The sequence below is a fragment of the Gallus gallus genome, chromosome 26 (genome assembly GCF_016699485.2).
Source record: "Gallus gallus isolate bGalGal1 chromosome 26, bGalGal1.mat.broiler.GRCg7b, whole genome shotgun sequence".
NCBI classification, from domain to species: Eukaryota; Metazoa; Chordata; class Aves; order Galliformes; family Phasianidae; genus Gallus; species Gallus gallus.
In genome coordinates, this window is record NC_052557.1 from 3,868,060 (window position 1) to 3,882,074 (window position 14,015).

The 14,015-nt window shown below is 49.7% G+C and overlaps 1 protein-coding gene across 1 annotated transcript in view; it reads right to left on the bottom strand.

The window, feature by feature from the left end:
* The window catches only part of SYT6 (synaptotagmin 6), a 28,653-nt gene extending 18,857 nt beyond the window's left edge, over window positions 1-9,796 (bottom strand). Inside the window, exon 1 of the mRNA XM_425830.8 lies at window positions 9,433-9,796. Within this exon, the coding sequence (XP_425830.4) occupies window positions 9,433-9,583 (151 nt within the window). The 5' untranslated portion in view covers window positions 9,584-9,796. The remainder of the gene's footprint in view (window positions 1-9,432) is intronic.
* Window positions 9,797-14,015: the final 4,219 nt, after the last annotated feature.

Here is a 14,015-nt window from a genome sequence, read left to right on the forward strand (position 1 = left end):
CCTTTCTTGGTTATTCGAGCCCCTTCCCTTGCACTCCGAAGGCATCTCATTAGCAAAAGCATCCCTTTTGTTTCATCTTGGATGGAACTAATTAAGAGAACATCGTGGAACCACGACTTCACTTTATAGCTCAGATGACTTCATAGTACCTCGGCTGAGTTACCAAAGGGGATAATTAGCACTGTCCAAACAGAAAATGATTAATGATACGACAAAGCTGTGATAAAAACAGCCTATCAACTCCAAGACAATACGCGTCTTATTATGGCAACGCTGACTGTTAATACTCAGAAGTAGCTGCACTGGTATTAAAGAGATGCACAGATAACTCTGTGTTTAATGTGAGCAGTTACATTTAATATCTGAGAAGATGCAATTTAGCTTCTCTTCCACCCACTACGCATCGAGAAAACAAAACATGTGGGACAGCTCTCAGCATCCCAGCAATCGTGAGTCATTCCAGCAGCTGTTGGGCTTGAACAAAGTTTGAGCACCACGAGTGAAAGTTTGAGGGGCCAACGGGCACCTTTCCTGGGCACGTTTCTAACCAGTAAACTTCCCAGGGGCCAATGGAAAACCTTACAGTCAGGGAAAGCTCTCCCTGGTTGATTCCCCACTGAAAAAAACAAATGTCTCTTAGCATTTCCCTTCTTGCCACAGCAGATGCTGCCTGGAAGGGCAGTCATGGGAGTACTGGGAAGGTGAGGGTGATGGTTTCACTTTGTTTCTGCTATCTGCACATCTGGTTTTCCAGAATCACCTTTTGGCCATGGCTTGCACCACATCAGCAGGTATTTCCAGGCTTCTCTGCCCATTTTTGCCACACTTTTCTATTGCAACAGGGCTTGTGAGAATGAGAATAGATCGTTGTACTTCTATGCAGCTTCGTAGAAATTACGCATTTGAATGTTGGATTCATGTGAGTTACTGCAGGAAGAGAAGGCAAGGAGCTCTGGGGCTACAACAGAGCACACAGGGCACTCACCAATGCTAAGCTAATTTATGAGTCATTGAGAAGCATGAGCAATGTAAATCTGATGGGCTGAGGCTTGGAAATTGGACATGAGAAACTGCGGTGAGCCTCAGCTACCTGGCCTGGGGAGCTGGAGGGGAAGCACACGACGACAGCAGGGGAAAAGGAATTGGTTTCCATTCAATCCCAGCTATGGACATGTTTATTCAGCAATGCGGTTCAGCTCTGAAGTTTTACAGAGCTCCAAAGGAACAGGGAATGGATGGAACAGCAACCAAATGCCGGGGCAGCACAGCTATACAGCATGGAGCAGCAGCAGTGTTAGAGACAAAATAGGAACTGCAACAGAGCAGAGGAACAGCCCCTTTGGGACCAGCGCTCAGAACAAAGCACAGAAGGCACAAGGAGCCAAGCAGCAAGCTGAGCACTTTGCAACAGGAATCCTGAGATGGAAACGGGCTGCCTTATGAATTGTAAAACGCTGAGTTTGGTGAGAGAGGTGAGCTGCAGTGCAGTGCTGCTCTCAGCCAGCTCCTCCTTCCCTCCCCAAGCGTGCCACAGGCATGGGAATGTTGACAGAACAAATAATAGAGAGCAGACCATTCCTGGCACCCACCAGCAGCAAACAGCTCTTTGACAGAGCCCGCAGCTGAGTGTGCACTGGGGTCTGCAGAAAGCATCAGAGAGAGGTAATCACTGCAAGCCTGTCACCAGCTGCATCTGCTGGCTGGGAGCACGCCCAGCGTGCCATTGCTCTGGCTGATGTGTTCATTGTCACATCTGCAGGTCCACTCGCTGCCACTTGGGTGTCATCTGAAACTCAGCAACACCTCTTGATTTATAGGCCATATTCCCTAGGCAGCTATGAGCTCTGGGATAATGTCCTGACATATTCTTGAGCCAGAGAAGGCATTAACAGCTGTCACTTCCAAGTCTAACTGCTGCCAATTCGCTTTTCACAGGTGGCCAACAGCAGAGATGCACTGTGAAGCACTGCAGCAGGGGCTCCTGCTTAAACAGCATCACAGAGAGCAATGGTGCAGCAGTGGGAAAAATGGGAAAAGATCCCAATGCACCCTCAGCAGATTTTCAGGGATCGGCTCATAGAACAGTTATGGGTGAGCAGAGCTTCTGTCACCCTGCAGGCATTATCTAATGCCTGATGGGTTCTATGTGGGGCTGCTCAGCATGAGCACCAGGCCACCAGAGGCATCCCCTGTGCCTGCATGGGTTACCAGCTTGCTCTGCAGACCCTCCAAACTGTTTCTATCCTGGGAGCAGCCTGAGCAATAGGAACACGTGTAAGCTGTCACCTACTGCTCTATCTGCACCTTCTGGCGCTCTGCTCGGACTAAGAGGAGCTTGGCTGCTTGTCAGGTTTCTTTAGAGAGAGGCAGGCAGCACTGCCCAGCCTGAGGGCATGCAGAACCCTTACAGCACATGAGAGAGGAATATGAAGGGACATGGAAATATCCGTTACTGTGACCAGCCTGGAAAGAAACAAATAAATGTGTTCTAATTTCTTGATAATAAAAATCCACTGATTATCCTTCTTGACTGCCTACTGTAGCACAGTGCTATGAAATACCAATGGCTCTGGGTCACCAACTCCTCACAGCACCCCCTTCAAAGCCCTGCAGATCCCACCCTCCTCCTGCAAGCAGCAAAAAGAACTTCATTCCATTCATGCTCTTCTTCCATTCTGGGACAGTGGGTACCTCTATCGGCTTCCAGCAGCTTCTTCCTGCACCCAGGGGCTCTGCAGGAGCTCAGCCAGAGCCTGCCCACCTTACCTGCACATCACTGCTGCCTGGTGAGAAGGGAAGGACGGAGATGGAAGGCTCTCACTGCCTGAGCTGAAAGTTTGAGTGAGATAGAGAAAACTTCTTAAGAATTAATTCGCTGCTACCACAGGGTTCCTGCCACGCCAGAGCTTATTGGAATGCAAACTATCAGCTTCAAAGGCGGGGATGAATCAGAAGCTATTTTGAGGGTAATTATATAAGATTACAAAATCCAAAATATTTTATTCTTGCACATTCAGTGCAAAGCCAACCTGCTTCAAAAGGACACCTCGGGGGGAGCCTTTGTTGCAAGCAATTGAGATCTATGGTCCGAGCACTGACCAGTTCCATCCCAGACAAAACTTCCTTTGTTGAGCAGTGCTGGGGTTTGTGCAGCACCTACTGCAGTCCTTCAGGAGGTGCCGTTCTGTAGCTGGGAGAACTGCGGCAGCTGTGAGACATGGACAACTGGATGAGGCCATCAGGAAGGTCTGAGCACCCAACGCATCACCTACACAAGATCTGGATTTCCCCTCCAGGCTGCACCAGAAGGAAGGTTTTTGCTGAAACGTTTGTTGGTACGTGCAACAAGAAGGGGAATTTGCCAGCAATGCAATGTTCTTCTTCTATAAGAAAAGTGACCCAAAGAAGTGAAAGGAAATATTTCTCCTAACTGAAGGAAACATCTCCCACTGCCTTCAGTTGCTTCGTGTCTTAATCAGCTGCTCTCTGGTGGGTTATAAATGAGATAGTAACAGTTGTCATTGCTTTATGCCTAACTGATAACAATCTAATGAACTATTTACAAGCCACGCTGCATGCAGTTACAGCACATAGCTGTGTGCTCATCCCATGACAGTTCATCACTGTGTGCTGTAGCAGCACCTGTGAATGGCTCGGTAGCACTGAACACCCATGTGCTCCCTTTGGAGGACGTGATGCAGCCAACCCAGAATATCACCTCCCACCTGACCTGTCTCCAGGTTCAGAACTGAGCTCAGTAACTGAGCACACATCACAGACATCCACAAACTGAAGTGCTGCGGGTGGAAGGGACGCATTCCAGGCAGTAATCACTGTGCTGAGCACTGAGCTGCCACAGGAGCGCATGCATTTCTTTGCAGCAGTTGCAAACATGTACTGAAAAATCAGTGATACATCACCAGAGACAGCGGAGTGCTAGGATGGCTGTAACAAGGCAGTTGTTATCAGATGGACTCAGGTTATGGCACTGGATGTCCTAATGATGTTTCTGAAAGGGTTTGTATGTGCGGAGTTTCTGGCATCCCTCCTTCAGTCTTTGCTGCACATTTCTCTGTGCTGTCAGACAGGAACCTGCTACAGTACACACTGAGCATGAGGGTGGCCTTAATCAGGGGCTGCAGTCTCACTGAGCACCCTGCAGACAAGTTTCTTTTCTCCATAGAGAATTCAGCATACAGCCACTCCAGATACCCCCTCGCTGTCTCTCCAGGATGCCATTTTGCACTGTGCAAGTATAATTAATGACAACGCATGGCAGAGACACATCACAGCTCTTCCAAACCACTGCTGTTGTAAGTGACTGCTGTGTGTGTGGGTCCACAGGAGTGAAGCTATAAGGGCTGCGACAGACAGGCATTCTGTGATATACAGACAGAAAGAAATCAGTGCATTATTGCACCTGAAGAAGAAATAAATAGCAAAGCCAGATAAAGCTGCTTAACCAGCATCAGATGAATGCGCGTTCGTCCTAAGGAAGAAGATGAGCGTACAAAAAATGTGAACAATGAGAAGAGGAAAGAGGTAAGAAAAACGAGGATAGCTGAAACTACAGCTGAATGAGATATGCATCAGAGCTGAGGTAGGGTATGGTGCTGGTTTTCATCTCCAAGAAAATAAATAAGCACTCTATGTGAATATGGTACATGCAGCAGGCCGTGCCCACGGTGCCGGTACGACCCCAGCACGGCTGTCCAGCAACAAACACCTGCAAACAAAACCATCAGCTTCTCAGGATCCCCCTGCAAAGCAGTGGAGACAGACGGGGTAGGGATATGCCCTGATTTGAACCAGCTGAAAGCACATGCTTGGTCTGCCTGAAGCACAGGGAGAACGCTGATAGCGAAAGAAAACATTCCAGAGGGAAAGACAGAAACCTTTAAAGCAAAAGTCTGTTAAGGAAAAGAGGCCCCATATTATAGAAAAGGGAAAAAAAAATATATATAAGAAAGTAACTTCAGCAATGTGGACTTACCAAGGAGGCAGCCGCTCTCCAGCTCAATCCGCCGCCACTGCCCTCAGCCTGCCCACACTCCCAATTAACACCAGCAGCAATCCGGCTGCCTGTTTCTATGGAGTTTCAGATCCCCATCCCTGACTATGCATGAGGCGACTGCAGCAGCGCAGGAACAGCTCTGAGGTCCGCAAAAAAACTACAAACACGCTCAGACTCCCCGACTGCTTCAGCAACGAACCAACCAGCAGCAATTAAGCAGATTCTAAGCAGATTCAAGCCTCGCCGCTATGCAGAGTTACTTAGGAAGCTCCCAGGCACGCACTGCACAGCTCTGTAGTGCTGTTTGTTTACCAGGACCGTTCCAACGAGCACAGAGCCAGCTGTGAAGGCACAGAGCTACACACCCAACACATAAACATATTCATAGACAAACTACACAATCAATTTCCCCTTGATTTATGCTGCTGGTTTTGACCTTATTTGAATAGAGTTCTTTAAGCCTTCCTCGAGCTGCAAGGTTTGAACACGACACCTTCAGGATCAGAGCACAGACCGGTTCTGCTTGAGCTAAAGAGCAAATCTGCTGCATGCAGCCCTTGCTGGCTCTCTACCTGCTGGTGGAACAGGCGCTCACAGAGGAAGGCAAAACCCATTCTGTGAGTGCATTGCTCCGTGCTAAGGAAGATCTTTGCCCACAGGCGCTGCTCCTCACATGCTTGGCCTCCAGAGACGTCAGCCTTGATGATCAGTATTAGTTTTGCCTGGGTGGCTTCAAACATGTTCACTGTTATCCCACCATATTGACTTAAAATACACTTGAACGGTGATTCAGAGAGGTATGTTATTACAGCCCATAAGTAAACGCAGAATTGCCCTTATTTCACAGCCAGTGGCTCGAGGCATCCGCATCACTGAATGGGCATGCCATCAATTTTCCATTAGTCAAGCTGCCTATCAAGGGATATTTTTTCCCAGAAATGTAACTTCAGAAGCAATTTCTCCATATAAAGATGTTTGCTCCCCATCAGCATTTCTGCAACAAAACCACCCCATACTGCACAGAAATTCAGCCTCTTTCCTCCCGCAGCAGGAAGGCTTACAGACATGTGGGTTTGGCATTTGATAGTATTTGCAGAGTGCCAGGAGGGTGCTCAGTGCTCACAAGAACTGCCTGTGTCATGGAATGCAAGAAGAGCAGTTCACACGGAGGGCAAAGCACTGAATGTGCACTGAGTTATGGAAGGGTTGGAGCTCAGGACAGCTGAAAAACCGCAGTGTGAAGCAGACACTCTCCTGTTTCCCCATTTCCCCAGCTGTTCTTTTCCTTCCTCGCACTTTGGGTCTGACAGCTCACCTTTGCACAGCACCAGGGCGTTGTGCTGAGGGCTATCAGTGCCCAAGGAAGGGGCTGGGGAGGGAGGAGGCTCACACTGTGCTGAGGTCAGGCACCTCACACAGCCTCCAGGGTAAAGGCTACAACACATCTGCACATTGCCTCCAAAACGCTCCCAGGGAGCTCAGCAAACTCAGAGTGCCTGCTGCAGCTCCAGGGCACAGCAGTGATGTATCCGTTTGCTTAAGGTACATCACTGCAGTGGCAAGTGTTGGCTCAATATCACAGGCATCTCCACAGCCTGTAGCTCATGGCTGTCTGCTATCCGCACACAGCATCACCGCACAGCGGCTGAGGATGGGCAGGGAAGAGCTGTCAGATGCACTGAGCTGCAGGGGGGTGAGATGGGCACAACAAAGGGCACTGCCCTGCCCAACCTCAGGGCCCACAGCCAGGAGAGCAGGGCTATTCCTGGCACTGCTGACACATCACTGCAACACCTTCCTCACCTGAGAGCCTTATTTTTCAGGCACAGAGTTATTACCCACAAAGCTCCTTCATCGGTACACAGTGCTGCAGCTACATTTCTCTTATTGACTAAGGAGGGGAACGGGCTATTACATAACCCAAACCACAGAGAGTAGGGAAGCACCTGCTTGATACACAGAAGCTCTTCTCACAGCCAATTCAAAGTGCTTTCAAACGGGAGAATCGGTGCACAAAACCAGAGTTGCACAGCCCTGTGTATTTTCACATAAACCACTCCAGTGTTTTTATACCCACAGTTCTTTTGCACGGCCAGATGCGGGTCAAGAAGGTTAGTGGTACCTGGCTAACTCCTTTGCAATGCCCAGAGTACACTGGGGTGCTCCCATTCATCAGCAATGTGAGCTGCATGGGGAGCCCTTACAACTCAACCTCATTCATCCATCAGCCAATAGAGCTATCCAGGAGTAAAAAAACTGGCACAGAAGTCCTTGAATTCATGTGACTGTGAGACAGAATGACCCCAGCAAACACTGCACCCAGATAAGCACAGCTGTGCTGCCCAACACAGCACCCAGGGCTGCACTGCTCCTCCTCTGCCCTTCCTGCTGGTGCTGAGATGGCACTGTGTCTCAAAGATTTATCACTGCTCAACTCCGTACAGCTTTGGTTTTTATCTGCACATCGTTATGTTTAGGAGCCCACCAGATCTGAGCTTAGGATTGCTGGTGACCCCTGTTTGTTTCACACAAGCCTTCAGTGGTGCAACACAATGGAAAGCACAGCACTGTCAGCAGAGCAGGAAGGTCCCAGGTTGCAGCAAGTGACGCTTTGCTCAAATGCAACAGCCCCAAACACAGAAACAGAAAAAAAATTGCTTACCCCAGGAAGGCCTCAAAGAAGCAAAGGGCTTCAGGGAGAGACCATGAACTCCACTGCCAACCCTTAAATGAGGGCTGGGAAGGGGTGGAGCCAGGCTCTGGTCACTCAGGTGCATTGCATTGCATACACATGAGCTCCCTGGGCTGGCCCTGCCTTCCCACCAGGTGCTCAATCACTGTTTCAGACCTGACTTAGCATTTCTCCTACAGGTGGAAAATGGACAAAGCACAAAAGCAGGTAATGAGATACACGTCCAGGCTGTAACGGGAAAGGTTATCTCAGCAACACACTCAATGCATCAGTGAACACATCCTGCAAACAGACGTGCTTCCCCTGCTGGTGCAGTTTTATAGCTTTGCAAAATATGGTACCTGTAGGTCCCGAACAGCATCCTCATTGCTGCCTGAGCTTAAAACGGGCCCGGGCACTTTGAGAAGAGGCAGCAAAACCTGCTGTTAGAACATCCAGAGCAGTCAGCCCAGCACGGGGCACTGGGACAGAGGCTGAAGCATTTGCAGCTGTTAAAGGAGGACGTTGGTGTGGCCTGAAAATGTGCCACTGAGGTCCTTGATGGGCTGCATAAACACCTGCAGGGCCCTATCTGCCATCTCCATGGGTGTAGCAATAACAGAAGTGGCATTCTTGCTGCACGCTCAGGAAAACATTAAGTTTGGTACCAAAGTAAAAAAAAATCTATAGAAAACGAGGTCAAAAGTTATTTGAAATAGAGAAAAGAGCATCACTGGATGCTGCACCTAAAGATGGTGCCAGCAGAGGTAAGAGCCCACCAGAAGATGACAGGTCACACATGGAATGGAGGCATTAGGTCAGGCACACTGCCCAGCAAACAGGGAGAGCCGCAGGGCGAGCTGAGGTGTGCTGCTGCAGCCTCATCCCAGCAGCAGGAACAGCTGGGAGGTGGCACAGTGAGCCCTGGGCAGGGGCTGAGGGGTGACTGCACTGCTCAGCTCTGCACAGACCTCCAGGTGGGGACACAAAAGCTTTCCGAGCACTTGCAGTCAGGCTGTGAAGTCGGGCTGGGCTGATAAACCATCACGCACTGAAACCCCAAAACAAGTGTCAGCTGCTTTAAAAAGAAAGCACTCCACACCCGTGGTTCAGCACAGGGCGTGCTATCCATAATGCTAACAAGCATTATTGCGTCTGCTTGGGTTTTGCTCCTCCGTGTGAAGCTGTGGTGTTTGTTCCCTCTGCAAATGTCTTTGGAAGCAGCAGGCAAAGGGCTGCTCTCTGGAAGCTGTGAGCAGAAGCACACAGGGAATTCACCACATTCCCATGCAGAGGTGCCCCTTTGCCTTTACAGCCATACACCAACTGCTCCTGGCCCATGCAGCACCCTGCCTGGTGAACCCATGCAAACCTTTCCTTTTCTCGAGCTGAGCTAACAATAAGCATCTCTGTCTCCTAAATAGGCCTTTTATTGCTACTCTCTTCATATAGGATGGGAGTTGAGGTTTTTAACCAAACGAGGAACTTTCAGAGAAACTTAACATCAAACTTAACATCACCAACCACCTCGGTGCAGCTCTCCCATTGGGTTACACTGACTCACACCGACAGATCAATCAGCACCTGCACCAGCTGTGGAACGCATAAAGGAAAATAACAGCAGATCTGTGCTAAGACAGTTCTCCCCTAATTCCAACACTGAGCTCCCAAACGTCCCCCCCTGTGCAGGCGTTTCCCTGCTTTGGATGTTTTGCAGTCCCGAGCTCACAGGACCACAGTACTGTACCTGGCTCGGAGATGCTCAGGCTCTGGTCTGAAGGCAGAAGGAATTCCCTGCACGTGTTCAGATGCAGGGCAGGAAGGCTTTTCTTCCGGCACAGCTCGGTGATGATGCGAACTGCCTTCTGACAGCGGCTGTCATCCTCGGTGCCACTCATCTCCCAGACCGCATCCTCCGCTGCCCCCCTTCTGTCTCAGGAAGTCCAGCTAAGAGCACAGGCTGTGCTTCTTCCCAACAGCAGCAGTCCCACCCTTTGGCATGGCTGCACCGTGGGGTCCCGCGTACCCCCAGCGCCCGGAGCTGCGGGTCGGGCTGCAGAGCCCTGTGCTGTCTGCAGCCCCACTCTGCTCCTGGCGCTCAGATTGCCTCTGAGATCAGAGATCTGTTTACTGCCAAAGAGTGTTCCAGACAAAGAACCTCCTACTAAATTCAGTTTCGTGCCCTCCATACTATGCTTTTAAAGCTGCAGCCCAGATAATTCCTTTTAACCCTTCTGTTGCTCTTTCTCCTGCTTCTCCGGGCACAGAGTTTCAAACCCCACTCCCAAAGCAAATCTTACAAAGAAAGTGAATGCTGAAATCTGACTGAGGGCAGCAGAGAAACACCGCACAAACTGCTACAGCTGTTAAAGGCAGCGTGGAACGAGCAGCCGGGTTTGTTTGTTTGCATCGGTGCCATTGCAGCCGGCTGGAGGTGGCCATAGAGATTGAGAACATCATTGGATTTTGTGATCAGATTTAAAACAAAAAAACAAAAACGTGCAGCATTTTTGATTGCTGTTGCAGTTCATTAGGCACGCCGTGCCATGCAACAGAAGCACACTTTTGAATTTGAGAATGTATTTGACATGCATGGGAAAAGAAGCAGTCCTATAACAGTCACTTACAGCTCTGTTCAGCAGAATGACTCCTTGCAGCCCCGGAGCAGAGGAGCAGCATGCAGATAATCAGCAAACAGGAGAGCAAACGCTGCAGCTGCGCGGGTCCCTCAGCCCCACATCACAACAGCACGTCGGGATTAATGGCACTGTGTTTGTTTTGCCTGGTAATCACTGCTGAAGAACCGTGAGCTCTCGCATCACACGAGTCCCAGAGATACACGGGCACCTGTACACCCAGGAGCATCATCCCAACGACTCATATGAGGCTCCCAGAAGCTCAGGCCTGAAATTCCAGCCTGGTGATCTGAAGGTGTAAACACACCATATGTTTTAGCAGCACATTTTTAGAAATACAGCTGTTGAATTGTTGTATTACGTGATCGGTTCTTGCTTGCAAAACTGTAATAGGTTTTAGGTGCTGCAAATAGTTACGGATGTAGCTTTATAGACTAGAAAGCGTGTTGTAAGGCAGTTCTGTTTGAACAAGAGACCTTCAGCAAAAGAAACACAGTAATGAAACAACAAGGAGGAGGCTCATCAAACAGCAAAAGAAGCCAGGGCCTCCACACGAGGCTGAGTTGTCTCAGTCCAGGAGGAGGTTGGGATGCAACAGGCAGACGTTGAGGTGCTCCCTCTGTCCTCTTCATCTTCCAGCACCCCGGTGCATACCATTAAAAGACAGGTTGCCAAACTTCTCTCTACCCAAGGATGAGCAGATGTTCAGAAATAACGGCCGAGTGCTGAGTGAGCAAAGGTTCTGATTTTGGTACCTATTAATTACATATAATGGGCACTCTCCTACTGAGCATGCATCAGTGAAGAGAATTCATGTAGAGGGCGGGTGAGGAAGACCATGGGATGAAGGAACAGGCTGTTGGTTGGGCTGTCACAGTGCTAAAAGGATACAAGACAATAGAAGAGACCATGGAATAGAAGACTGGAAACCCCATCAATCACTGCCTGAGATAGGTGTGTGTATGTTAGTTGTCTCGTGGGCAGTGCATGAATATGTACCCGGCACAGCAGCCCCTGCCTGGCAAAAGCACTTCACCTACCAAGCACCTATCCTTCCAAAGAGTTCTGTTGCCGTGGCAACGTGTTGGAAAGCTTTTATTAAGACAGCAATATCCTGCAAATGGTCACAAAGAGACGTTTTTTAATTAGACACCACCACCTCCCGGTCAGCGCTGCAGAACTCTTTGCAGCAGTTTGAGACAACTGCAAACAGCAAACACCGGCAAGGCTGGAAACAGAACCAGTAACTGACCAGGAGCTCAACTCTGGTACAGCTTGCCATAGTATTTACATGACAAACGCCCTAAAATTCCCCAGTTAGTGTTTCTAGGAAACTCAACACTCAAATGATGCCCCAAAGCTGTGTTGGAGTCAACCCCACCCCGCTCAGCCCTCTTCCTTCTGCAGAAGGAACTGCAGCACATCCGTGCTGCTATCAGTGACCAGGCAGAGGAACGTGGCAGTCAGTGTCAGAGCCCACCTTTAAAAACCATTTGGATGTGGTGCTCAGGGACATGATTTAGCAGAGAGCTGTTAGAGTGAGGGTAATATGGTCAGGTTGCAGTTGGATCTGATGACCTCGAAGGTCTTTTCCAACCTGAGCAATTCTATGGCATGCACTGAGCAGACGCGCAGCCCGCAGCTGTGGTGCAGCGTAAGGACAGCAAAGCAAACACAGAGTGCTGAGAAAAAGGTTAACGTCCAATGGAGAGCTTGTAACACGAAGATCAATAACACAATTCAATTACTTGGAAAAAAAACCATGTTGATTTTGATCAGAGGTAATGCCAAGAATGTTCTTCTTTTGAATCCAACGTTAGCTTGGTTCAACCATTCACCTTCACTTACAGATCAGGATTCCGAGCTCGGTGATGGTGACAGCAGACCCAGACCCTCCACAACTCCTTCAGGACACCAACACAGACTTTGCCTGCACCTCACAGCAGTGAATTCATGTCACAGGCCCCTTTTACCATCCAGCACCAGAGGATGGAACACAGCCACCACCACCCGGTGGTGTGAACTGCTGCTGCCCATAAGCAAGAGCTCTCTCCAGCATTTCTGTGCTCATACAGACATGGATTGTTACTGAGATACAAACTTCGCTTCTCCCAAATCTCCATCTCAGCGGTGAAGCAGAAGCACCAAATAAAGCATCACCTCCAGCACTGGGGAGGTTTTGAATCACGCCGCAATTCTATGAATGAGAGCACAATCAATGGACATCTAATCCTGGGCCATTTGTGCTTGGAGCCTGAAAACTGCAAATTATCCATACAATTTATTTTGGCTTCAACGTATCTGGTCACATCTCTGGGAGAGTGGAGCTTTGTTCATGTTTAAGATAGTGAAATCCAGAGAGGGAGCAGCAGCATTCATTTACACCACCACCATTAGGATGGCGTTGTTTACTCTCCCAGCTAATACAGTGATTGGAAACAGCTAGAAGAAGATTCTGATCTTCTTGCCAGTAAGAATGACTCTGATTCGGGTCCTTTGGCAGCACTGATGTGCTGTCTGTGTGTGAATGCACCGCGTGCTGCTGTGCACCTTCATGTGCTGCTTTGAAGTGCAGATCTGCGGTGGCGGACAAAGCAGCAAAATGAGCAAACAGCTTCACCCAACGTGTGCATGGAGAGGAGGAACGCGCTGTTTGTCACAACAGAAACAGAGCTTTAAGGATGAGCAGAAATCCAATGCCAAGCACAAGAATTGGGACTCGGACTGAGCGTGGGGAAAGAAAATGAAGCAAGCTCTCCTTGAAGTATTAAATCTGTAGAGGAGTGCCGACCAGCAGCGCTCTGCCCTGCTTCTGGAGCCTGGGGAGCATCCAGAACTCAGCCCTTCTGCTGCAAACAGTGAAGGAAAAAAGAGCAGAACCTCTCATGGCAGAGGGGCAGTCAGGCTGAGCTGCTGTCCCAAAGAGCAATGAGTTAAACTTCTTTGCAAAAAAGAAAGCACGTTTTGCTTCTCTGTTCCTTTCCAGTCAAACCATTCCCCAGAGCAAAGGTCCCCAGGCTGCTGCTCTCGTGCTGCTGAGCAATGAAGCTCCTGAAGGGCCCTTCCTGGCACAAAGCAACGCACAAAGCAAAGGTAATGCTGCCCTCCTGCTTCTGAGCACCACATCTCCCCCGGCTGTGCATTCCCATCAGCTTTTTTGGGAGCGGTTGTTCAGTTCCAGGGCTCCTGGGGAGGAGGGTGGGATGGAACCCACCATTCATGTACTGAATTAGCCCTGACAGAAGTAAGTTTTCGGCAGCCTGCAGTAATCGAGCGGCCTGACACTTTTAGACATTAAAAGGATGCTGCTCTGGGTGTGCCTGGAGGAGCACCAGATCGATTATAATTGGGCAGAAGATGTAACTTGGTTGGACACGTCTGCAGTCCCCCAGCAGCAGCCGGCAGTGCTCCAGCACTGCTGTGACAGGAGCTCAGGGGCTGCAGAACCAACCAAGTCACACTGCAGCTCTGCACACCGAGGCAGGGAGAAAAACCTCCTTCCAACAGAGGAACAAAGCGGAGCACTGCCCACACGAGCCCACTGCCAGGCAGAGTGTAGTGCTCCAGTAAGGCTGGGATGGAGAGCAATGAGCGGAGCTGAAGCCCGCAGGTCACTGCACTCTGCTGAGGGGTGTGTGCTGACCCCGGGCTCTGGGTAACACCAACCGTGCCTTGCAGGTAACCGACTGCCACA